The 27,019-nt window shown below is 41.8% G+C and overlaps 2 protein-coding genes across 8 annotated transcripts in view; one reads left to right on the top strand and one right to left on the bottom strand.

The window, feature by feature from the left end:
• Positions 1 to 18,108, bottom strand: part of LMBRD2 (LMBR1 domain containing 2) — a 52,260-nt gene extending 34,152 nt beyond the window's left edge. For 4 of the 5 annotated variants that reach the window (XM_005221594.5, XM_005221596.5, NM_001192240.3 and 1 more), the window contains exons 1-3: positions 17,661 to 17,997; positions 1,081 to 1,310; positions 218 to 315 (exon numbers count right to left, since the gene is read on the bottom strand). In XM_005221594.5, the coding sequence (XP_005221651.2) occupies positions 218 to 315; positions 1,081 to 1,254 (272 nt within the window). In that variant the 5' untranslated portion in view covers positions 1,255 to 1,310; positions 17,661 to 17,997. Of the gene's footprint in view, positions 1 to 217; positions 316 to 1,080; positions 1,311 to 17,660; positions 17,998 to 18,021 lie in introns of those variants that run through there. The other variant, XM_059878692.1, reaches the window with a different exon arrangement.
• Positions 18,109 to 18,196: 88 nt separating this feature from the next.
• Positions 18,197 to 27,019, top strand: part of SKP2 (S-phase kinase associated protein 2) — a 39,271-nt gene continuing 30,448 nt past the window's right edge. Inside the window, exons 1-2 of one of the 3 annotated variants that reach the window (NM_001435096.1) lie at positions 18,197 to 18,388; positions 18,886 to 19,157. In NM_001435096.1, coding sequence (NP_001422025.1) covers positions 18,345 to 18,388; positions 18,886 to 19,157 — 316 coding nt within the window. In that variant the 5' untranslated portion in view covers positions 18,197 to 18,344. Of the gene's footprint in view, positions 18,389 to 18,415; positions 18,484 to 18,885; positions 19,158 to 27,019 lie in introns of those variants that run through there. The other 2 variants (XM_059878721.1, XM_024981288.2) reach the window with 2 other exon arrangements.

Here is a 27,019-nt window from a genome sequence, read left to right as displayed (position 1 = left end):
TTAGCATCTACTGAGAGGTCTTGAATGCCAATAAATATTTAAAATGTATTCAAGATTAAAATTTAAATAGGATACAGGTAATGAAAAGTCTATTAGCAAAGGATGAAGGGAGGTGAGTAGAGAATGAGGATAAACTTATAAAATCCAGATGCTAAAACTGACAATTTTTAAACAAATTGCCCCCTACAACATTTTTTTTAAAAAAGGAAGAAAGTACCTTGGGACTGAGGTAGCAGTTGCATACAATCCTGTCATGTTGCTACCCTCAGGAGGGCTTGAGTTTGCAGCAGCATGTTTGCACCGGTTGTATATTGTCTAAAGCAATAAAGGCACGGTGGATAAGAAAGCTGTGGTACATATACACAATGGAGTATTACTCAGCCATTAAAAAGAATACATTTGAATCAGTTCTAATGAGGTGGATGAAACTGGAGCCTATTGTACGGAGTGAAGTAAGCCAGAAGAAAAAACATAAATACAGTATACTAACGCATATATATGGAATTTAGAAAGATGGTAACAATAACCCTGTGTACGAGACAGCAAAAGAGACATTGATATATAGAACAGTCTTATGGACTCTGTGGGAGAGGGAGAGGGTGGGAAGATTTGGGAGAATGGCAATGAAACATGTAAAATATCATGTAGGAAACGAGTTGCCAGTCCAGGTTCGATGCACGATGCTGGATGCTTGGGGCTGGTGCAATGGGATGGCCCAGAGGGATGGTATGGGGAGGGAGGAGGGAGGAGGGTTCGAGATGGGGAACACATGTATACCTGTGGCAGATTCATTTTGATATTTGGAAAAACTAATACAATTATGTAAAGTTTAAAAATAAAATAAAATTAGAAAAAAAAAGAAAAAAAAAAAAGTTACCAAGTACTTAAGGGATATTGGGATGTATCAAGCTCTTTACCCAAAATTACCTTCCTGGCTATGCTTTTTAGTGATCAAATTCATATAATAACACTTGATTAAAATTAACTTTCATATAACTGAGCTGTCTTAAAAACATATCTCAAACATACTGTCTGATTACAACTGCGTTTTAAATTGTGAAAATTAGTTTCACCTCTTACCGTACTAACATCCAGAGGGAGTATAAAGACAATCAGAAAGCAGAGATACCAAGCTAGCAGTGTTCCAACAATGACAAGTCTATGCTGCTTCTTAAAGTCTCCATAACGATGAAGTAGGAATAATGCCAGGAAAAAGACAAAAACAATCTCGAGTCCCAGAGCTGCACCACTCATTATTCAATGTTTCCTCTGATTCACCAAAGTAATTCACGTATAGGCCTGGATCATTTCTATAAGCCAAGAAGAAAAAAAATAAGGCAGTGTTAACGTATGAAATGACCACTTGGAAATTTCCCAATTATTTTTTATTCATGTACTAATAAATTCTTTAGAAAACTGTCAGGCTTTACACCTGACTCTGAGTAAAATAAAAGGATAAACCCTATTCTCAAGTACTTCTGTGTTTTAAAGCATATGTTGAAAATTTTGCATAAATTATATTTTTAGGGAAAAAATTATTTTAGCAAAAATCACACTAGTTCCAAAAATATTACAAAGTAAGAATACTAGATATGAACAGTTTAAATACAGTGTCACTTGGAGTTGTTCCTTAATATTATAAATCCTAACAATATTTTATATAAATACACTATTTACTGATCCTATGAAATTAGATATTTTGTAAAATAAGGTTTCTAAGTCATCCATAATCATTACTTCAGATTTTCTAAAAGAGAGGGAGGGAGAAACAGAAAGAGAGAGACCATTTGAAAGTAACATTTCCTTTGTTTGAAGCAGTATTTTTCTTTCATATGAATCTTGTCTAAATTTCAGGACTTGAAATTCTCTTTCATCTCCTGTGCCACAAAATATACTTATCTTTTCCATCTATCTATATAAATCTTATTGTCTTTAAAGTTACTTCACCTATTTTATAGGCAGAAAAATTTATCAATGATTAGTGAATAAAGTTATATATTTAAAAATATTTTAATTTTAAATGTTGATGGTACAGACATCATAAAATTGTTTATCTGATATTTCTCTAGTCTTATAAAATACTTTACTTTTACTAACTGAAGACAATATATGTGCTTTCCACCTCTATAAAATCAATGTCAGGCATTTCTGGTTGTCTATGGACTAACTACAATGTCCCAAGGAAAAATCAACATCTTAACATAGAGAATCAGTACCATGATGCAATCCACCTAAATAAAATAAGGTAGAATCAATAAAATATGTCAAATTAACAAACATTCCCAATCAAAGTTAGTTATTAAAAGAATAAAGAAAGTCTGAGTACTTTATAGGCTAAATTTAAATTTATATAAGAAATACCCTTATATGGAATATCACAAATGAAAATCATATTTAATAAACTATTTACTTTATTATTTCTTTATATTATTGAAGTAGTTTCCTTCCATCCCTCTGTGGATTTCAACCAATATTTTCATTCTTAAGTATCTAAAATAGAAACCGATTTGTCATTCTCTATTTCCATTACCTCTATATTTTACTTAAAAGCAGTTATCTACCTGATACAATGTATGTTCTTTATTGTTTCCCTGTAACAATCCCCACCACACACACATCAACACACACTCTCTCTCTCTCCATGAGAGCAGAGGGCAGGCATGCTCAGTTGTGTCTTGACTCTTTGCAACCCCACGAACTGTAGCCCACCAGCCTCCTCTGTCCATGGATTTTTCCAGGCAAGAATACTGGAGTGGGTAGCCATTTCCTACTCCAGGGGATCTTCCTGACCTAGGAATCGAACCCAAGTCTCTTGCATCTCTTGTATTGGCAGGCAGATTCTTTACCACTGCGTCACCTGGGAAGCCCCATGAGAGCAGAGGCTTCACTGTTTTATTCAGTACTGTACTCCATGTCTATATTATAGTCTCTGGCATATAGTTGCTATTCAAAAAATATCTGTCTAGTGAATAAGTAAATGAATAAAAAACATTACTGTATACTATAGTACCTACACTATTTTTTTTATTACTGATAACTTCAAAGGTAACATAACACCCACTATTGTCTCCAAAATTGATTTTACATATATTTATTACAACTCAAGGGCTTCCCTGAGGGCTTCCCTCAAGGGCTCAGTGGTAAAGAATCTTCCTGCCAATGCAGGAGTAAAGAGTAAAGTGAAAGTCACTCAGTCATGTCTGACTCTTTGAGACCCCATGGACTATAAGTCTATGGAATTCTCCAGGCCAGAATACTGGAGTGGGTAGCCTTTCCCTTCTCCAGGGGATCTTCCACGTGGGTTCAACCCCTAGATTGGGAAGATCCCCTGGAGAAGGAAATGGCAACCTGGTCTAGTCTTCTTGCCTGTGAATTCCCAAGGACAGAGGAGACTGGTAAGCTACAGTCCATGGGGGTCACAAAGGACTCAAACATGACTTAGCAACTATACAACAATATTACAACTCAAAAGGCTTAAAATTCTGCTCATTACTAACTACTACTCAAAATTTCAAATTTCAATATCAAAGGAAAATCTTGTATCATTACGGTATGCCAAATCTTATTTTTAAGCCAGGAATAGGTTAAGTGACAGCCAGATGTAGAATATGCTTAAGAAAACCATTACCATCTTTAAGATACAGCTCTTTTAAGAAAAATATTATTCAGTGTGAATTTACTAAATATAATTACCATATGAAAATCCTTTTACGGTTTGACTTAGATATTTATTTTGCCTGAAATTGTTCAACACAAGGAGTATGACAACCGTAGAAAAAAAGAATGAATATCAGAGATAAGCAAGGAGATGCTAAAGCATAGCAGAATGAAATGATGGAATGTTACTGAAGTATAAGAAATGATATTTAAGATTATTTAATAACATTAGAAAACTACCATAACATTAAGAGAAAAACTAGATTCATGTATTTTTACATAATATGCATAAAAATAAGAATGAATGAACAATAATGAAATACATGGAGACCTTAATAATAATTAGGTAGTAAGACAATAGTTTAAGCAAACAACACAATCAGTTACAAACTTTCTGATAGTTAGTAATTATTCTTTTATAATGGCTGTCAATTTTTCAGTTTGATACATACTACTTTTAATGTTATAGATGAATAAGCAGAATTATGGATCCTTTATTCTAGTAATAAAGAAATGATTTGGTTACATTTCTTCCCATACTCAGTGTATGTGTCTCCTATTGCTGTTACCCGTCTGAATGCAGAGTTCCAAAGAATAGCAACAAGAGATAAGAAAGCCTTCTTCAGTGATCCTGCAAAGAAACAGACGAAAACAATAGAATGGGAAACACTAGAGATCTCTTCAAGAAAATCAGAGATGCCAAGGGAACATTTCATACAAAGATAGGCTCAATAAAGGACAGAAATGGTATGGACCTAACAGAAGCAGAAGATATTAACAAGAGGTGGCAAGAATACACAGAACTGTATAAAACAGATCTTCACGACCCAGATGATCATCATGGTGTGATCACTCACCTAGAGCCAGACATCCTGGAATGTGAAGTCAAGTGGGCCTTAGAAAGCATCAGTACGAACAAAGCTAGTGGAGGTGATGGAACTCCAGTTGAGCTATTTCAAATCCTAAAACTGATGCTGTGAAAGTGCTGCACTCAATATGCCAGTAAATTTGGAAAACTCGGCAGTGGCCACAGGACTGGAAAAGGTCAGTTTTCATCCCAATCCCTAAGAAATGCAATGCCAAAGAATGCTCAGACTACCGCACAACTGCACTCATCTCACACGCTAGTAAAGTAATGCTCAAAATTCTCCAAGCTAGGCTTCAGCAATACGTGAACCGTGAACTTCCTGATGTTCAAGCTGGTTTTAGAAAAGGCAGAGGAACCAGAGATCAAATTGCCAACATCCGCTGGATCATCGAAAAAGCAAGCGGGTTCCAGAAAAACATCTACTTCTGCTTTATTGACTATGCCAAAGCCTTTGCCTGTGTGGATCACAACAAACTGTGGAAAATTCTGAAAGAGATGGGAATACCAGACCACCGGACCTGCCTCTTGAGAAATCTGTATGCGGGTCAGGAATCAACAGTTAGAACTGGACATGGAACAACGGACTGGTTCCAAATAGGAAAAGGAGTACGCCAAGGCTGTATATTGTCACCCTGCTTATTTAACTTATATGCAGAGTACATCATGAGAAAGGCTGGGCTAGAGGAAGCACAAGCTGGAATCAAGATTTCCAGGAGAAATATCAATAACTTCAGATATGCAGATGACACCACCCTTATGGCAGAAAGCAAAGAACTAAAGAGCCTCTCGATGAAAGTGAAAGAGGAGAGTGAAAAAGTTGGCTTAAAGCTTAACATTAAAAAAACTAAGATCATGGCATTCAGCTCCATCACTTCATGGGAAATAGATGGGTAAACAGTGGAAACAGTGGCTGACTTTATCTGGGGGGGGGGGACTCCAAAATCACTGCAGATGGTGACTATAGCCATGAAATTAAAAGACACTTGCTCCTTGGAAGAAAAGCTATGACCAACCTAGACAGCCTATTAGAAAGCAAAGACATTACTTTGCCAACAAAGGTCCATCTAGTCAAGGCTATGGTTTTTCCAGTAGTCATGTATGGATGTGTGAGTTGGACTATAAAGAAAGCAGAGTGCCGAAGAACTGATGCTTTTGAACTGTGGTGTTGGAGAAGACTCTTGCGAGTCCCTTGGACTGCAAGGAGATCCAACCAGTCCATCCTAAAGGAGATCAGTCCTGGGTGTTCATTGAAAAGACTGATGTTGAAGCTGAAACTCCAATACTTTGGCCACCTGATGGGAAGAGCTTACTCCTTTGAAAAGACCCTGATGTTGGGAAAGATTGAAGGCAGGAGGAGAAGGGAACAATAGAGCATGAGATGGTTGGATGGCATCACTGACTCAATGGACATGAATTTGGGTAAACTCCAGGAGCTGGTGATGGACAGGGAGGCCTGGTGCAGTCCATGGGGTCGCAAAGAGTTGGACACAGCTGAGTGACTGAACTGAACTGATTGCTGTTGTAAAGAATTACTAGAAACTCAGTGTGGGTGTTAAAACAACACCCACACATCAGTTTCAGTGGGTCAGATATCTAGGCAGAGTGTGGTTGAACTGAATTCTCAAGACTGAAATTGAAGTGTCAGCAGATGTTCCTTTCTGGAGACTCTAGGGACAAATGAATTTCTAAGATCACTTCAGTTCAGTTCAGTCACTCAGTCGTGTCCGACTCTTTGCGACCCCGTGAATCGCAGCACGCCAGGCCTCCCTGTCCATCACCAACTCCCGGAGTTCAATCAGACTCACGTCCATCGAGTCAGTGATGCCATCCAGCCATCTCATCCTCTGTCGTCCCCTTCTCCTCCTGCCCCCAATCCCTCCCAGCATCAGGGTCTTCTCCAATGAGTCAACTCTTCGCATGAGATGGCCAAAGTACTGGAGTTTCAGCTTTAGCATCATTCCTTCCAAAGAAATCCCAGGGCTAATCTCTTTCAGAATGGACTGGTTGGATCTCCTTGCAGTCCAAGGGACTCTCAAGAGTCTTCTCCAACACCACAGTTCAAAAGCATCAATTCTTCGGCGCTCAGCTTTCTTCACAGTCCAACTCTCACATCCATACATGACCACTGGAAAAACCACAGCCTTCACTAGATGGACCATTTTTGGCAAAGTAATGTCTCTGCTTTTCAATATGCTATCTAGGTTGGTCATAACTTTCCTTCCAAGGTGTAAGCATCTTTCAATTTCATGGCTGCAGTCACCATCTGCAGTGATTTTGGAGCCCAAAAAAATAGTCTGACACGGTTTCCACTGTTTCCCCATCTATTTCCCATGAAGTGATGGGACCAGATGCCATGATCTTCGTTTTCTGAATGTTGAGCTTTAAGCCAACTTTTTCACTCTCCTCTTTCACCTTCATCAAGAGACTTTTTACTTTCTCTTCACTTTCTGCCATAGGGTGGTGTCATCTGCATATCTGAGGTTATTGATATTTCTCCTGGCAATCTTGATTCCAGCCTGTGCTTCTTCCAGCCCAGCATTACTCATGATGCACTCTGCATATAAGTTAAATAAGCAGGGTGACAATATACACCCTTGACGTACTCCTTTTCCTATTTGGAACCAGTATGTTGTTCCATGTCCAGCTCTAACTGTTGATTCCTGACCCGCATACAAATTTCTCAAGAGGCAGGTCAGGTGGTCTGGTATTCCCATCTCTTTCAGAATTTTCCACAGTTTATTGTGATCCACACAGTCAAAGGCTTTGGCATAGTCAATAAAAAAGAAGTAGATGTTTTTCTGGAACCCTCTTGCTTTTTCGATGATCCAGCGGATGCTGGCAATTTGATCTCTGGTTCCTCTGCCTTTTCTAAAACCAGCTTGAACATCAGGAAGTTCACAGATGACGTATTGCTGAAGCCTGGCTTGGAGAATTTTGAGCATTACTTTACTAGTGTGGGAGATGAGTGCAATTGTGTGGTAGTTTGAGCATTCTTTGGCATTGCCTTTTTTGGGATTAGAATAAATACTGACCTTTTCCAGTCCTGTGGCCACTGCTGAGTTTTCCAAATTTGCTGGCATATTGAGTGCAGCACTTTCACAGCATCATCTTTCAGGATTTGAAATAGCTCAACTGGAATTCCATCACCTCTACTAGCTTTGTTCATACTGATGCTTTCTAAGGCCCACTTGACCTCACATTCCAGGATGTCTGGCCCTAGGTCAGTGATCACACCATTGTGATTATCTGGGTCCTAAAGATATTTTTTGTACAGTTCTTCCACTTAGGTTGTCGGTAAAGACGGTTGGTTGCCATCACCGACTCAATGGATATGAGTCTGAGTAAACTCCAGGAGTTGGTGATAGACAGGGAGGCCTGGTGTGCTGCAGTCCATGGGGTCGCAAAGAGTCGGACATGATTGAGCAACTGAACTGAAAATTCAGTTTTTATGGTTAAGGGACTGAGATCCTGATTTCCTTGGTGGCATTTGCCCTTAATTCTAGAGGCTTTTTCCCAGTCTTTGCATGCTGCCCTATATACCTCAGAGCCAGTAATGGCTTGTCAAATCCTTCTCAGGCTTGAAAACGCTGACTTTCTCTTCTGCCCTTAGCTGGGAGAAAGGTTTGCATTTAAGGGTTCACCTGACCTCACTGGGCCCACCTGAATAATCTATTAATAGTCGTATTTACTGGTTCCAGGAATTAAGGCATAGATACCCTTGGTGGCTCTATTATTCTGTTTACCACACCATCTATTTCTCTTCAAACTGAATACTTGTTGGCTTGTTTTGACACAATGTTATGCCTGGGGGGGGTCCCATGAAACTAGAAATGAAACTTGCGGGTTACCCTAATATGAGATGAGAAAATAATAGTTTAAAAGTACATACGTTTGACCTTGTAACTAACTTCAAGCGAGGAACTGGTTTTTTTGTTTTTTTTTTTTTATAGTGCAGAATGATAGTACTTTCCAAGGTTCCTTATGAATTCCTATAGCCTGCTTTGGTTGTTTTAAATGAATAATTTTCTATTCAAAGATGGAGGCACTTTATTCTCCATCTTATTTAGTTACCTGTATATTAAATTCATAAAATAATTGTCAATTAAAATCTAATAAAAATAAAGACTGAACAATTCAAGTCTGGCATATTAAAAAAACTCATTGCCAGGGAGGACAGAAATTTGGCAGTATGTAACCTACAAGACCTTTTAGAACTAATACCCAAAAAAGATGTCCTTTTCATTATAGGGGACTGGAATGCAAAAGTAGGAAGTCAACAAACACCTGGAGTAACAGGCAAATTTGGCCTTGGAATACGGAATGAAGCAGCACAGACTAATAGAGTTTTGCCAAGAAAATGCACTGGTCATAACAAACACCCTCTTCCAACAACACAAGAGAAGACTCTATACATGGACATCACCAGATGGTCAACACCGAAATCAGATTGATTATATTCTTTGCAGCCAAAGATGGAGAAGCTGTATACAGTCAGCAAAAACAAGACCAGGAGCTGACTGTGGCTCAGACCATGAACTCCTTATTGCCAAATTCAGACTGAAATTGAAGAAAGCAGAGAAAACCACTAGACCATTCAGGTATGACAGAAATCAAATCCCTTTTGATTATACAGTGGAAGTGAGAAATAGATTTAAGGGCCTAGATCTGATAGATAGAGTGCCTGATGAACTATGGAATGAGGTTCGTGACATTGTACAGGAGACAGGGATCAAGACCATTCCCATAGAAAAGAAATGCAAAAAAGCAAAATGGCTGTCTGGGGAGGCCTTACAAACAGCTGTGAAAAGAAGAGAAGCGAAAAGCAAGGGAGAAAAGGAAAGATATAAACATCTGAATGCAGAGTTCCAAAGAATAGCAAGAAGAGATAAGAAAGCCTTCTTCAGCGATCAATGCAAAGAAATAGGGGAAAACAACAGAATGGGAAAGACTAGGGATCTCTTCAAGAAAATCAGAGATACCAAAGGAACATTTCGTACAAAGATGAGCTTGATAAAGGACAGAAATGGTATGGACCTAACAGAAGCAGAAGATATTAAGAAGAGATGGCAAGAATACACAGAAGAACTGTACAAATAAGATCTTCACAACTCAGATAATCATCATGGTGTGATCACTAACCTAGAGCCAGACATCCTGGAATGTGAAGTCAAGTGGGCCTTAGAAAGCATCACTACGAACAAAACTAGTGGAGGTGATGGAATTCCAGTTGAGCTATTCCAAATCCTGAAAGATGATGCTGTGAAAGTGCTGCACTCAATATGCCAGCAAATTTGGAAAACTCAGCGATGGCCACAGAACTGGAAAAAGTCAGTTTTCATTCCAATGCCAAAAAAGGCAATGCCAAAGAATGCTCAAACTACCACACAATTGCACTCATCTCCCACACTAGTAAAGTAATGCTCAAAATTCTCCAAGCTAGGCTTCAGCAATATGTGAACCGTGAACTTCCTGATGTTCAAGCTGGTTTTAGAAAAGGCAGAGGAACCAGAGATCAAATTGCCAACATCTGCTGGATCATGGAAAAAGCAAGAGAGTTCCAGAAAAACATCTATTTCTGCTTTATTGACTATGCCAAAGCCTTTGACTGTGTGGATCACAATAAACTGTGGAAAATTCTGAAAGAGATGGGAATACCAGACCACCTGACCTGCCTCTTGAGAAATTTGTATGCGGGTCAGGAAGCAACAGTTAGAACTGGACGTGGAACAACATACTGGTTCCAAATAGGAAAAGGAGTTTGTCAAGGCTGTATATTGTCACCCTATTTATTTAACTTATATGCAGAGTACATCATGAGAAACGCTGGACTAGAAGAAACACAAGCTGGAATCAAGATTGCCGGGAGAAATATCAATAACCTCAGATATGCAGATGACACCACCCTTATGATAGAAAGTGAAGAGGAACTCAAAAGCCTCTTGATGAAGGTGAAAGTGGAGAGTGAAAAAGTTGGCTTAAAGCTCAACATTCAGAAAACGAGGATCATGGCATCCGGTCCCACCACTTCATGGGAAATAGATGGGGAAACAGTGGAAACAGTGTCAGACTTTATTTTTCTGGGCTCCAAAATCACTGCAGATGGTGACTGCAGCCATGAAATTAAAAGACGCTTACTCCTTGGAAGGAAAGTTACGACCAACCTAGATAGCATATTCAAAAGCAGAGACATTACTTTGCCAACAAAGATCCGTCCAGTCAAGGCTATGGTTTTTCCTGTGGTCATGTATGGATGTGAGAGTTGGACTGTGAAGAAGGCTGAGAGCTGAAGAATTGATGCTTTTGAACTGTGGTGTTGGAGAAGACTCTTGAGAGTCCCTTGGACTGCAAGGAGATCCAACCAGTCCATTCTAAAGGAGATCAGCCCTGGGATTTCTTTGGAAGGAATGATGCTAAAGCTGAAACTCCAGTACTTTGGCCACCTCGTGCCAAGAGCTGACTCATTGGAAAAGACTGTGATGCTGGGAGGGATTGGGGGCAGGAGGAGAAGGGGACGACAGAGGATGAGATGGCTGGATGGCATCACTGACTCGATGGACGTGAATCTGAGTGAACTCCGGGAGTTGGTGATGGACAGGGAGGCCTGGCATGCTGCGATTCATGGGGTCGCAAAGAGTCAGACATGACTGAGTGACTGATCTGATCTGATCTGATCAAAGATCTTAAAAAAGGTACATAGCCTTTGTCTTAGCAACTCTTCTTCAAATAACTTAGAGAAAAAACAAAATGAGGTAAAAATTTATCTACAATATTATTTTTCATAGCAACATTATTTAAACATTAGAAACACAGAAACAACTTAAATATTTGTACTAAATAATTCAGGAAGTCTTAAGAATATCCACCAGTCTCATTGTTGTCCATTATCTTTTTGACAAAGGGTTTCATACATCACTAATCTTGCTGACCTAGCCATGACCTATGGGAGCAGGAATCTGTGAGAGTCAAGGACCACCTAACAGAAAGACAATGATGAAAGAAGCCCACCAGATTCCTTCAGTCTAGAAGAAAGATGAGATCCAGAGGGACATTTTAGAGATTTTAAGTGGGATCTTAGGGAGTATACAAAAGAAACACACATATATGCGTGGACAAATATACATCAAAATACTAACAGCAGTTGTCACAAAGTGCTGAAGAGATGACTTCTACTTTCTTCTATTTTCCTTGTGCTTTCTTTTGTATGTGTGTGCTTTTAATTTAAACTAATAAACATGCATTTTTGTAATTTTAATACAATTAAAAATCAGTGTAGTAATACAAAAGCAAAACACATAGCAACTAGACAATGAAAATTTTTGCTGTGGTGTTATTAAGTGCCTAGAGTTAGAACTATTTTAAAACACAAATGTTTTATTATATATCATGGGAAACCTGGATTCCAAATCCCAACTCTAATAATTCTGTAATTTTAGGCATTTTTGCTGTTAAATGAGAACATACGATCACCTCACACACATTGCTATGATGAGCAAATGAATTATAAAACACCAGATAAGAGTTCCATAGTAGGTCTTCAACAAATGCCAGTTGCTAATCTCCACCTCCTTCATGCCTTGTGCTTCTAGAAGATAACTAGTTGCCTCAATGGTCTCAAAGCATAGCTCTACCCTAAATGGTCTCCCACCTCAGCCCCCATGCCCCCCAAAAAACCAATGAGTGGATACCAAAGGCCTTTTGCTTCTCATTCTTTGTGGTTACGACAGTTTGTGTCACATTTATTCCTATAAAACAAAACACAAGCTTCATGCTCACAGAAATTGCTCTCCTTGCCTCGCCTGACAAAGTAAGATTACCTCTCTGGGTGTACAAGTTGACCAAACACCCTTTCATCTATCTATCGTGTTCTGTCCCTTGTGAAGAGTCAGAACACACCTCAAAGCCATGTCAAGAGGAGCACTTGACACACCAATATCATCCATTTTTCTAGGCAAATTATCAAAATGGAGGTGAATCAAAATGAATCATATGCTGAACTGCAATGGCACCCCACTCCAGTACTCTTGCCTGGAAAATCCCATGGATGGAGGAGCCTGGTAGGCTGCAGTCCATGGGGTCGCTAAGAGTCGGGCACAACTGAGCGACTTCACTTTCACTTTTCACTTTCCTGCATTGGAGAAGGAAATGGCAACCCACTCCAGTGTTCTTGCCTGGAGAATACCAGGGATGGGGGAGCCTGGTGGGCTGCCGTCTATGGGGTTGCACAGAGTCGGACACGACTGAAGCGACTTAGCAGCAGCAGCAGCTGAACTGCCATGACGTGTAGCTATGCAAAAACACAATCAGGGACAAAAGGGCAAATATTTCTTTGACAAGAACAATGGTCCTTCTGAAATACTACTGTTTATTTAAACAGTGTGTTTAGGCTAAGAAGAAAAAAAAACCACTAAAATTTAGAGGCAAATCAAAATTTAGTTTCACGTGATTAGAAAGGAAAAGGAGACATAAAGCTATTAACATCATAAGTGGACATTAACACCACAGTAGCAAAAGTAGGTTTTACTCAAAAATCAAAATGCCAATCCATTCACTCAAATTTTAGTACCTGATAAGCAGGCACAGTCTACCTTTGAATAGACCAGCTCATAAAGTTTCAACTCAGTATTTTGCCAATCATCAAAACACTATGTGAGAGTTGGACCATAAAGAAAGCTGAGTGCCGAAGAACTGATGTTTTTGAACTACGGGGCTGGAGAAGACTCCTGGAGTCCCTTGAACTGCAAAGAGATCCAACCAGCCAATCCTAAAGGAAATCAACCCTGAATATTCATTGGAAGGACTCATGCTGAAGCTCCAATACTTTGGCCACCTGATGCAAAGAGCCGACTCACTGGAAAAGACCCTGATGCTGGGAAAGATTGAAGGCAAGAGAAGGGGACAACAGAGGATGAGACAGTTGGATGGCATCACTGACTCAAAGGACATGAGTTTGAGCAAGCTCCAGGAGATGGTGAAAGACAGGGAAGCCTGATATGCTGCAGTCCATGGGTGGAAAAGAATAGGTCGGGACTGAGTACTATTTATGTTACTGACTTGGAGTACTATTTCCTAAGTACTTTATGGCTGATAATAATTTTTCAGACTAAACACACTTTAAGTAGAAAATTTAGAGGTTAAGATCATTTTGGAATCTGAAACATCCCATCCCAAATATTTTCCAAAAGGCAGGTGGGGGAGATAGGAAGGAAAGATTGGTATCAACTGAACAAGAGAACACAGATATTTTGTCAAAACCTGACTCTGAAAGTGAATAAAAAATTTTCAACTAGACCTAATGATTCATCACACAGGCTTTGTTAAATTAAATATGTGCCTAAGAACTAGGAGACAACTCGAGATCCAAAAAATGAAAAATCAAAAGAATTAGAACAGAACCAGATGTGAGTAATGAAAGTCAACAGTACCACCAGTCAAAATTTAAATCTTCGAAAGATAAGCATTAATTCCACATTAAACGATTTCAGGTATAAGGACAATTCAGCTTGGGATATAGATAGAATACAAGAGAACGTTAACTCCCACTCTAAAAATGCAAAAAAGGCATAATATCTTTTGAAGCCATCTTTAATAAATGAGCCAAGTTGGCAAACCAACCAGGTGAACTGAATTCCAAAGTGTAACAAGCCCTTTTGAAGAAAAATGGACATATTCAAACTGTTTCACCCTTGGCAAGGCATGAGAGGCAGCAATCATTAAGTAGGTAAGAAGAAAACAACCGGATCCATTGTAATGAATTCTTAAAGATTTTCAGTAAAGAGATTATAAGATTCACTTCAGTAATTAGAAAATAGTCCATAGACTATTTCCTAGTAGTAAAATAATTTTTTAAAAAAGGAGTAGCTAATATTGAGTTTACTATTAAATAGATTGCAAGCACTTTGCTAGCACTTAACATGCTTTATTGAATTAGACTTTACAACCCAGTAAGAAAGGATTATTAGTATCCCCGTTTAACAGAGAAAATGGCACAAGAGAGTTTAAGAAGTGGGATTCAAACAGAGGCATCCTGACTACAGAGCCAGGCTCACAATTAGGATACCGGATACTGGAGTCTTTAATCCATTCCAGACATACTTTTTTTTAATGCAACTTAGACTGTTTAAGTCATTCCTTTTGCTCAGCTTTCATTTGTTAATTTCCTTTCCATGAACAAAGTAGACACATTCTCCTGTTATTCTTTTAGATGTATCAAGATAGAGTGCTAATAAAGTCATGTTTAATACAGAATCTAACTGTGTAACTTTGCAAGTAAGTCTGCCATAATTTAAGGATAAAACATGACTGTAATCTACAAGATAAAAGTAAAATATAAAGCACAGAGCAAAACAGAATTGGGAAAGAACCCTGTTCTTGCCCCAACCTGCCCACTGTAGAGAACATTAAACTGCAAAGAACTAAAAGATCTACTCTAAAATTAACTGAAGGAAAAAGAATCTTTTGAATTTTGATGAGCAGATAGAAACTTCTTGCTATGTAACTGTTGTTAGTCTTTTGTTCACCTAAGCTAAATAACATAAAAAAACTAAAGGAATCTTAAGATTTACTTCATGCCATTATGGAACTAAGGAAAAAGCACATCACACTTCTATTTAATAGAATCTCCTTTGTCACATTTGATTTTCAAAAACAATAACATACTGTGCTCTGCTGTGCTTAGTCTCTCAGCCGTGTCCAACTCTTTGGTACCCAATGGACTACAGCCTGCCAGGCTCCTCTGTCCATAAGGATTCTCCAGGCAAGAATACTGGAGTGGGTTGCCATGCCCTCCTCCAGGGGATCTTCCCTACCCAGGAACCAAACCCAGGTCTCCCACATTGCAGGCAGATTCTTTACCATCCGAGCCATCAGGGAACCCCCAATAATACACTACTGAATAGTGAATATATATGTATATATAAATATGTACACATAAGCTAGTTCTATGCCCTAATGTTGACCATCTTGTAACTATGCTCTTGTCCCATGTATGAGAAACACCTTTCCAATTTACAAAGTCACTTTGTACTCTACCTGAAACTTCCAAAGAGTATTAGAAATTACTCACTCTAATGACATTTGCAGATATACTTAAAATGTAATTGATTTGTCCTAGATACTGATCTAGTAATTCTAGAAATATGGTATACTTCTCTCACTAAAACGGGACTTGGGGTGTACTGAGTGTATTAAATACAAAAACTTAATCAGGAAAACAAAATAATCCACATCAGTAGCAATCACAATGCAGTTCTTGGAAAGACCAGACAGGAAACTCCATGTAGTTAATAATCTCAAACCTTCAATAGACACAATTCCTTATATTAAAGAACCAATTTACCAAGTTAAACTTTTACTTAATATAGTAAGAGAAAAGCCATGATTAGAAGAAATGCAGAAATGATTCCATTTTCATAAGCTAAAATATTTCTGCTGCCAGGGCAGACTATTAGAGCCATTTCTATTCTAGAATTTGAACACGTTGATTTTCCAAGTTGGCAGGCTCTCTCTGAAGCCCTATAAAGGTCCTTGTTTCCACTAATTCAGATATTTCAAATATTCTGAAAACTGGAAATGTTTCCTAGCTCTCAGGCTAAATCCTAGCACAAGGATATTTCTCATTTTTAAATTTAGAATCATCCTATTAGACCTTCATTATAAGAGCTCTATGTGTCCTCTTCCAATTATTGGGCTTTCCTGATGGCTCAGACAGTAAGAATCCGCCTGCAATGCAGGAGACCTGGTTCGATCCCTGCATCGGGATGATCCCCTGAAGAAGGAAATGGCTACCCATTCCAGTACTCTTGCCTGGAGAATCCCCATAGACAGAGGAGTCTGGAGGGCTACTGTCCATGGGGTCGCAGAGTCAGACAGGACTGAGCGACTAACACTTTATAAGACCTCTATCTTAAGTGCCCTCTTCCAATTATATTTCAAAACTTTACTCTCATCATGGCATTACAATTTTTTTTTGTTTATTCCTTTTCCTCCATTAGTTTATAAGCTCCCTCTGTCTTGTTCACTTTCCTGAAGACGACTAAATATTTCCTCTGAATTGCAATTTTAAGAGAAAGGATGTAGACTTCAAGCAGGCTACCGCTTTTTCCTTAGCCAAAATATCATAAAGATAACTTTATGTAAAAAAAGTCACAACACTGCATTTTAAAATATTTTCCATATAACATGAGCTTAATGAATTGTGAACATTCAGCTCAGTATTCTTCATCTAGTTTCAACTAGAATCAATCAGTGAACAGATCCATTCTTTACATCAGTTTTACCTAGTTTCAAGAATAAATTACTAAAGGATCACGAACGCCCTCCTCTGTCAAGAGGCGGTTCCATTTCAAGCCTGAAACAAGCTGATATACAAGCTAGGGAGGTTTAACTCCAGTGTAAATTGAATTTTTTTTTTTTTTTTAAGAAATAAGAAGGTATGCCACACAGCATGCTTAAGTGATATTCTAGTACTTTTGTGATGACTCTGGGTGCTTATTTCTGAACTTTATAAATCCTCTCCATTTTTATTAGGGTTGGAAGTCATTCTCCTTCTCTCTTTCACTGTTTTCCCATGGTCACAGTTATAGAACATTTGCACAATGGATTTCGCACGGTCATCCTACCCAGAAAATGGCACTCTCTAACCATCTCCAAACTCTTCTCCGTGGATATAGTCTAAAAGCAAGCAGCTGGCTTTTAGGACGTGCGGCAAACAGAATTTTTTTTTTTTTTTTTTTTGAGACAGTAATCGAATGGCTTTCCTGGTGGCCGCTAGCGTGGCACGGAAAGCCTTTTGCAAACAATAGTCACCTTATTTGTTCTCATGCTAGCATTTATGGGACTTCTCAAGGCTGCCGGGGGATGCTGAGCTTTCCCCTGGCACTCACCGGAATCTCCTGCTCCCCTAAAATTAAACCTCCGCCGCACGTTTGAACCGCGCTTTCGTTTACAAAACGCTCTCACGAGCCTCTGATTTGACGGCGACTGTGAAACGAGCGTCGTTGCCGTGGTGCCTATTTTACACGTAAGGAAAAGATCCTGTCCACAGACCTAGTCCTTTGGGCCGCCCTCACCCAGGTGGAGTACACAGCTCCAGGCAGAGAGGGGAGCAGGTGTGACGCCCACGGCCGCAGCCTCTCACCTGGCCGGCAGGGCGTGCCACGGCCTCCACTCAGCTGCCCGGGACGTAGGCCCCCCGACGGCGGCCTCTCGGGGTCTCCGGGGCCCCTCTCTCTCAGTCCGTGCTCGGCCCCACACCTCAAAGTGCCTCACGCTCTCCTCCTCGGGCTCACCGTCCGATCTCGCCGGACAGCGTCCAGAAGGGCCTGGAAACCCCGCGGCCGCCACAGCCTTACAGGGTTTGGGACCCACACTCCTTGGCGACAGCGGTGGCAGTCACCAAAACGTCGGGGGCTCACGAGAAAGGAAACCCCGACCCCAGTCAAGCAGCTGACATTTCCCCAGTCAGTCGGAGCACCGCCCACTTCCGCTTCCCCGCCTACCCTGTGGGTCGTCCGGTCCCGCAGCCGCGCGGGGTTGTGGGTATCTCGAAGGCGGCAAAGCTGCAAGGAAAGGAAGTAGTGGCGAGGCAGCAGGACTACCAGGCTGGGCAGAAACTACAATTCCCAGCAGGCAGCGGGGCCGCAGACGACGGCTGCGGAGGAGAGCCGGCTGGCTGGAGAATTCTGCGCGCGCTGCTGGGATGGAACGTTGATAGAGTTCGCGGGTTTCGCTGCAGCGAGCCGGGGCCGCACGCAGTGCGCCGCACACAGTGCGCCGCCGCGCGCCAAAGCGGGAATCCGGGAGGCGGGCACCTCTGCTATTAATGCACGCATTTAAAACTCCCGAAGCTGTGGACGCCATGCACAGGTAAACCGATTGCAGAAGGAGACAGAACATGAATGGACCGTCTTAATTCTTTTAGGCCGCGTGTTTTGCTACTTGCTAATATCGTTAGCAATGCTGTAATGTGAATGGTTGCTTCGCCTCTTTGGGAAAATGTGGATGGGTGGATGCTTTAGTGCGGTGGTCAGCGTGAATGTTATTTGTCTTCCCTTATTGAGCTTTCCTGCTGCTGTTTTCAATCAGTGTGTGATTGCCCTGCCTCTTTCCTTGTATGTTCCCTCCACTTTTAAGAAATTCTTGAGGCCTTCTGCATGATCGGAAATCAAAAAGCCTTTTCGATGTATTCGGTTATTTTCTCTTTTATTCTTGGGAACTCGCCGCCGGCACGTAAAAATGCAGTTCAGTTAACTGCTGTGAAAGCTTTCTGCGGCGCATAGCTTGCAGCTTCCTTTAGGCCTGTCTGGGAATTATTTACGGGCGTGTTTTTGAAAGGAACGTGGGGCTATTGTGCGTTTCTGCAGGAAACACCTCCAGGAGATACCCGACCAGAGTAGCAACGTTACCACCAGTTTCACGTGGGGATGGGATTCTAGCAAGACTTCTGAACTGCTTTCAGGCATGGGGGTCTCCGCCCTGGAGAAGGAGGAGGTGGATAGTGAGAACATCCCCCAGGAACTGCTTTCAAACCTGGGCCACCCACAGAGCCCCCCACGAAAACGGCTGAAAAGCAAAGGGAATGACAAGGACTTTGTGATTGTCCGCAGACCTAAGCTAAACCGAGAGAACTTTCCAGGTAAGGTATGAGGGTAAAATACAAGCCCAGTGAATGGTGGATCAAACTATTTCGTCGGTAAACCTTTGTTTTGGGGTATTGAGCATGGGGTGGGGCCCTTTTAAAGAAATTGTTATTTAAATTTATTTATTTATTTTGTTCGTGCTGGGTCTTCCTTGTTGCCCGGGCTTTTCTCTAGTTGCAGTGACTTCTCTACTGGGGGAGCGTGGGCTCTAGGACGCAGGGCCTTCGGTAGTTGGAGCACGTGGACTCAGCAGTTGCGGGTTCCAGGCTATAGAACACAGCCTCAATTACTGTGGCGCTTGGGGCTCAGTTGCTGTGCTGCGTGCGGGATCTCTTCCCAGATCAGGGATCAAACCGGTGACTGCTGCGTTGGCAGGCAGATTCTTTACCTCTGAGCCACCAGGGAAACCAGATAGGATCCTTTTAAAATTGCCCAATTCTTCAGTTATTTTCCAAAGAAACCAGACAACTGCTTGTGCTTACAGAAATGGTGGTATGTGTGTCTTCAGAGACAGAACTGACTTGTAACGTGTGAAAAGACATTCTTCCTTTTTCTTTAGGAGGGACTCTGCCTGGTTAAAGGCCAGCTCAATACCTCTGACAAATAGAAATAAAGCAATGATCCATAGAATTATTTTTGTTTATATTTGGCTGCTCTGTAGCCGCGGTTGAGCCTTTTAGCGTAATCACTTTAGTTATTTGTCAAAGGACTGCTGAAGTGAATGTTGAGCTAAGGGGAAGAGACTCATCCTTCCAGATCCATTCCCAAGAGGAATTCTTCTTTATGCTGTCTCTATCACTCACTGTGTTATCTGTTCAGTTTCCCTAACCCCATAACCTAAAGGTCAGATTCCCACCATCCCCCCAATATCCAAACAATCATTGAATCTTTCTCTCTTTTCTCCTAAATATTTCTCATATTTAGGAACGGACTCATAATTCAGAGCCTTATCCTCCCGAGATACATCCCCCAGAGTTAGAGTGGACTGATTGAAATGTAGAACTCCACCCCGTCATTCCCCTCTAAATAGCTCTCTGTTTCCAGGCTTCTCAAGCTGATGTATAACTGCCTCCCACGGGTGGATCAGAGCTCCAGGAATACTCAGAACCATAGGGTAAACATTGTGCGTTGACCTGGGGTTATCAGTTTTTCTTACTGGCAGGCCATGTAAAACATTAATTCAGCAAATATTTGCCGAGCACGTTGTGTGTGCTAGGCATTGTTCTAAGTACTGGGGATATAGCAGTGAGCACAAAAAGGCATTTCTACCCTCATGGAGCTTCTCTTCTAGAAAGAGGATGCAGTATGCACAAATCTGGTGTGTAGTATGTTAGAATAAGTGCTGTGGCTAAAAACAAAAACAGAACAAGCCAAGAGGGACAAGAGGTCCTGGGATGGGAAGCTGGTTTGCAGGGTATTGAGGAAGCCTCACTTGGACAGTGAGCTGTAAGCAAAGGCATAAAGGAGATGAAGGAATGTGCCATGCAAATATCTTGGAGAAAAGAGCCCCAAGCAGAAGGAGCAGCTAGTGCAAAGGCCCTGGAGCAGGGGAATGTTGTGTTTGTTCAAGGAACAGCAAGGAAGCCATATTCCAAGAGTGGAACAAAGGGGAGAATAGTGAGAATTGGGCTAGAGGTGCCGTTGAGCAGAGTTGCTGTGTAACCTTTGAAAAGGATACACTGGTGTCTTGAGACAACTTTGAGGGCTTGAGGATAAAAGCTTATAGACTTGTTGAGAGGTGTGGGAATGGTGTTAAGCAGCTTCTGGATAGATTTTGACGTTAGAGTGGACAGAGAAAGGTTTTGAAGTTGTAGAAGTGATCATACTCTAAATTGAAATTCCGTGGGTCATGATGGAGAAGAAGAGACAGCCGAGAAATAAAGATGAAGTCTGGCAGAGCCAGGGTAAATTAAGTATATTCCTGAATTCCCCCATCTGGCTTTCTTTGAGAATGGTTGGTTGATCGCTTGCTTGCTTGAACAAAATTTAAAAAAAAAAAAGATTTTTTGGCTTTTGACCCTTTCTTTAGAAAATAGAACTTCGAAATTATGGTCTGGGGATCTATATTAGGTATTGGATTAATCAGAAAGGCAGTAAGGATTGTGGTGAAGTCAGACAGATATGGCTTTGAATCCAAATCCTGCTGTTTACCAACCTTGGGAAGCTATTTGAGCTCTCTGTTCCTTAGTTTCTTTGTGCAATGGGATAGTAATGCCAGTGTCATGGGGTACTGTAAGATTAAATGAAAGAATACATGTAAAGCTGCTAGCATGCTCCCTGCGTATAACAGTAAGTAAACCCAGTTAATTTGGTGGACAAAAGATAGCTAGCGGAGAGGCTATTTCACTTTATCTTTTGTCCTTAATCCTGTTAGTCTGGCCCTGTTCGTGTAGATCTTTTTTCTTCAAAATTGAACGTCCCTGCTATTTTTAGTGTCAGGAATGCAGCAGGAACAATTTGGTGAAAGACGCTTCCTGCTAAGATGAGCGGCTTTTGACAACTTTGTCCAGTGCTGATAGCATCTGACGTGGAGTGTGATTGCTGTGTGTCCTATATGTCCTTCCACATTCACACACACAGACAGAAATACAGATGACGTTTTTAAAGCAAGGTACGAAGGAAACAAGATGGAAGATTCAGGCATGGCTGCTGTCTCCAGGAAATTGCAGTTCAAGTTGAGAGAAGAGGATACACGGTAAGAGAAGCTCCCAGCAAAAGATGGCAGCTCATACACTAGCAGCTGCTGAGTGGCTCAGGCAGCAAGTGCTGTAGGAGGCCAGAGGGAAGGAGCCCCTTGTATAAAAATGACCCGAAGCTTCTCATGGTGATCCTCACGGCACGTGGGCACGCTTCCTTCTGCCCTTCAGCAAAGCAGAGGCTCTGGAAGAGAGAAGGACCTGGAAAGGATTCAGTCACTGCATCAAGATTGTTAAAAATGACTTCAAATGTATTTATGGGAAGTGAGAGAAAAAAAAATCATGACTTTTCTGTTTGTTGTGACCTCAGAGAGAGGCAGGGAGGGAAACCACTGGTATGCTGTGCGCGTGCGTGGAATTTCCCACCATAGTGATTGGTAAATTGGTATGGGGGGCTGGGGGCTTGCAGGGTGAGGAACAGCTGGTGTAGAGCATTCCCAGTGGGCCATCAGGAGCCTGGGCCCCTGGCGGCGCTGGATCATCATTGTAGTGAGTTTTGTCTGCGGTTGTCAGGACAGGTGGCTGAGAGCGCTGCAGGATTAGGCTGGAACGGACCACACCTGCTTTCCATAGCGATCTGATGACAGTGGCCCTGGGCTGTGTGAGTTTTTCTTGGTTCTTCACTGGACAGTCTCTTTTTTCTGCTGGCCCCAAGCCAGGCTCACATCTGGTAACTAAATCCTCTTCATCTGTTCAGTTTGGAAGATGGAAACTTTGTGGCCAACGGGTACCAGGACAGGTCTGAGTAGCCCTTGGGGTGAGTCTGTGGAAGGAGTTGGGAGGAAATGGCCTGGTGATGAGGTCAGTAATGAACAGAAAGAGAACAACTGCATTTTATTCATGGTTGTAAAATGCCTTCCCCGGTCCCCTGTCTTCTCCTGCTCACCCACAACCCCCACTCCGACCTCCCAAACAGAAGATAGCTGTGGAAATCCTGTCAAACTAATTTGTTGATCAGCTTTCCCATGGCTGTTAAACTGCTTGAAATTCCAGGCCCCTTAGTGGTTTTCAGACTAGAGACTCCAAAGTTTAGAGTCTGCTGATATCCCCAAGGGAACGTGTTCAAAGTGCAAAATTCCAGAGATTCTCATCCCAGAAGTCCTGCCTGGAGCCTGGGAATCTGCTTTTTCAGTATCTGTAGGCAAATGCTTTTCCTCTTTTTTTTTTTTAATAACCAATAAATACATTTTCCATTGCAATCTTGGGTGTGTATCTTAAACTGAAATTGCATTAAATTAGTTTTTTCCTTACCAAGGTATTTCCTATTCTCTTCCATTCTTTCAAAACAACACTAATCAGACTAAATTGATTTCATGACTCACCACTGAATCTTATCCTGCAGCTCCAAAATTCAGCTCTGTAAGAGCCTTTACAGGCCCTTCCCAGGCACCTGTGTTTACCCTATAGCTTCCTTTCATTGATTCAGCAGTGTTGATGGAGCATCATTCTAGAGATGGGGGATCCAGCAGTGAACACAACAGACCAAAGATCCTGCTCTTCTTGACCTTGCATCCTGTACCTAATTCCCCGAATCCCAATTTCCATGGTTTCTTAGTCTTCTCACATCCCAGGGTTGAGCAAGTCTCTCATTGAAGTGTGGGGTTGAAGGGGTCATTGAGGACCTCTATTTTAGCTCTTTCCTGTTTTGCTTTTTTCAGTTTTGTCCAACCAGGCAAAAAATAAAAAAGCCAAAATACCAAGAGCTAACATGGTCTAGTGTTGTCTCTTAATGATTTATAGAAGAGGAAGGAAATCTCATCCCAGATGGCAGAATCTGTAGTCTCCCAGAAAGGAAGCATGGGTCGTTAACACTTAAAACAAGCAAGCAGAAGCAAACAGGAGGTGAACCTCCACTCTTAAAAAAGGAGTAGATTTGAACAGCAGTGCCTGCTTATCCTTCAGATACAATTATCTGTGCTTAAAGAAAAGGGCAGTTTTAAGAGTCAAAGATTGAGTACTCTGGAGTTTGAATCTGAGTGTAGGTGATGTTTCAAGAAATAAACATGTCAAGTAAGAAGACGTTACCTATAGAGTAAAGACCTCATGCATCGAAAACTCTTAAGCAAGCGTTATTATTTCCGAAAGACTTTAAGAGGCCTGGGAGGTGATGAGGTTACAGAAGTGGACAGCTGACTTTGCATCAGAGGAATGAATGGAAATGCTGGTGACTAGCAAGTGTGTGAATCTGGCCAGTTTTCTCCTTTCATGGCTCCAAAGTGTGTTTGATTGCTTTCATATTGTTGAAGATTAAAGTCCATGGGCTTTATTTTGCTTACTGTGCAGGTCTGGTGTGCAGCCTTGGGGGTTTTAGAAGAGGTGAGTAGAGGAAAGACTTGCTCTGGACTTTGTCATCCTCTCTGAGCAGACAGACCAGGCAGCAATGCAGTCAGGAATCCAGGAAACAGATGGTCAGTGTTTTGAGAATTAACTATGGCAAGTAAAATTAGATTGAGCATATCCCAAGCCTGGATACTAGCCACTGGGGCAGCTGTACGAAGACAGACTTCTGTCTCATCTGTTGAAACAGCATCCAGTTTCAGGCTGTGACACCCCTCCCCCGCCTTCACTCCCACCAGGTCCCTAGACTCAGTGTTGTCCTGTGATCAGCTCTGTGGAGACGTGGGTACTTGGCTGCTCAGAGAGGCTGTGCGTTTTTCCCAGCCATTGCCCCATCCATATGCTCACTGACCCATTGAGAGCTCTCAGCATCTCTGTTTCACTCCCTCTCCCCTCTGCCTTCCCTCCCAAGCCCTGAAGGATTCCTTTTCCCAGAGCAAGTGAGGTTTAGTTCTCACTTTTTTAAAAAGCATCATTTTTTAAAAATTTTTCTTCATTTTAGAAAATTAAGTCAGAACAGGAGAGAGAATCCTAGGGTAGACATAGGACAGGATTTGGAGTCAGATCTGTGCTTGAATTCCCACCGGGCCGTTTGCTAGTTGTGTGACCTTATCCCTTTAGTCGGAGTTACATCATCTCCTGAAGCCCCTCCCCTGACTTACAGAGGACGCTGCTTTTGTTTCTGGGTTTCAGTCTTCAGCCTCATTCCCCCGAACACCTCCAGGGCCGTGCCATTCCTTGGCAGACCCTGAGCCACCTGGTAGGCTTCAGACACTCTGCTCTGTGGCTCTGTGCCTTCACCTCAGGTTGTGGGGTTTGGAAACGGACAGAAGAGTCCCATGTTAATTTTGTGGCTCTGCCACCTGATAGTTGCTAGCACCTCAGTGAGGTTAATAAATAAACCTACTAAGACAAGGGTCCTCATCTGTGAAATGGGACACTACATCCTAGGACACAAGGCAAGCATTAGAATCGCATGCATTAATAAACGTATGAGACTCTTTAGGGCTTTCAGTAAATGGCAGTTGTAAATGTGGGGTTGTGTTTCTGTTTATTAGTTTGCCTCCCAGTGAGGCCAACAGACAGGGACTGTGCTTATGCTCTCCGGCATTAGTCAGACACCCAGGAATGTTTGTTGAAGTGGAGCCCTAGGCTAGCCTTGTCATTTGATAAATGAGGAAACTGGTCCTGAGAGGCCCACACTCTTACCTGTCTGTGAAATAGAGCCAGCTTTCTTCTCTTAGTTGTGTCAGTCATTCCTTTGTGAAATATTGAACACTTTCTAATGTTCGTCTCCAGGTTTGTCTTAGGCACCAGGCATGGCGGTTAATTGATTAAGGAAGGTTAATCAGTCACATGGATACAGAATTAGCACATTCATGGTTTGTGTGAAGGGGCAGTAAAAGGTATACTGCATTGAGCAATGGTTTTGATAATGTCTGTGGTGTGCCAGGCATTGTGCTGGGTCTCCATGTGCCTGTCTAGGTATGGGGGCTGTGCTGGTCACCTGGGAATGCCCCTCCAAGGGAGAGATAGTTCAGCTGAGGTCTGAAGGATGAGTAGGAGTTGTGCAGGTGAAGATGGACATTGCAATGCAAAGCCTTCCTAGTTCTAGACTGACTTAGCTCCCTTGTGTGGCTTCAATGCCTCGCTTTGCTGTCCTCAGCAAACACCTGCATTCATCACAATGCCAAATTTTCCTTCTAGCATTTGAATTGTGTGCTAAGTGACTTCAGTCATGTCCGACTCTTTGCGACCCTATGGACAGGCTCCTCTGTCCATGGGATTCTCCAGGCAAGAATACTGGAGTGGGTTGCACCGTCCTCCTCCAGGATATCTTCTCAACCATTGGGTCAAACCCCTGTCTCTTACGTCTCCTGCATTGGCAGGCGGGTTGTTTAACACTAGTGTGCCACCTGGGAAGCACTTGAATTACTGATCTCTTACTCTTAAGTTGCTGATTTCTTATGTCTTCCCATAAAAATGGGAAGCACCACATTCATTAGTTTATTGATTTCTCCTGCCCTTTACTTTGCAACAAGCCTCCCTATCTCCTTTCCCCACTATTTTACCTGACACTTGGGTGCCCCATCCATAGCTCCTTGAAGCTCACCATTCCCTTTTATGCCAAGAGCTTTCTCCTCCACATTGATGACACTCTGTGTTTGAGGGCTTTCCCCAGGCAGGCATACTGGGCAATCAACATTCCCACCCCCTTTCAGAAGCCCCCAACCAATGACTGACAGCAGATGATGGATTAAATGCCCCAGCATCTGGGGCAGGTGCTTTATGTTTCCTGGGAGTCCCCTGCAGATTTAAAACCCATAGTGATAATCTGCTTATTCACATTCCCATGTTGGCTTCCTGCCCTTCCATGTGTCTCTTTATTCTTTCCAGTATTTCCTGGATCCCAAACCTAGATTGTTGATAAGTTGATCAGTCACTCAGTCGTGTCCAACTCTTTGTGATCCCATGGACTGCAGCACTCCAGCAGGCTTCCCTGTCTTTCACTATCTCCTGGAGTTTGTTCAAGCTCATGTCCATTGAGTCAATGATGCCATCCAACCATCTCATCCTCTGTTGCTCCCTTCTCCTGCCCTCAATCTTTCCCAGCATCAGGGTCTTTTCCAGTGAGTCAGATCCTCACATCAGGTGACCAAAGTATTAGAGCTTCAGCATGAGTCCTTCCAATGAATATTCAGGATTGATTTCCTTTAGGATTGACTGGTTTGATCTCCTTGCTGTCCAGGGGACTCTCAAGAGCCTTCTCCAGTACCACAGTTCAAAAGCATCAATTCTTTGGCACTCAGCCTTCTTTTTGGTCC

The sequence above is a fragment of the Bos taurus genome, chromosome 20 (genome assembly GCF_002263795.3).
Source record: "Bos taurus isolate L1 Dominette 01449 registration number 42190680 breed Hereford chromosome 20, ARS-UCD2.0, whole genome shotgun sequence".
Lineage (NCBI taxonomy): Eukaryota > Metazoa > Chordata > Mammalia > Artiodactyla > Bovidae > Bos > Bos taurus.
The sequence above is the reverse complement of the archived record's forward strand: the minus strand, read 5'-3'. Positions and strand labels throughout refer to the sequence as shown.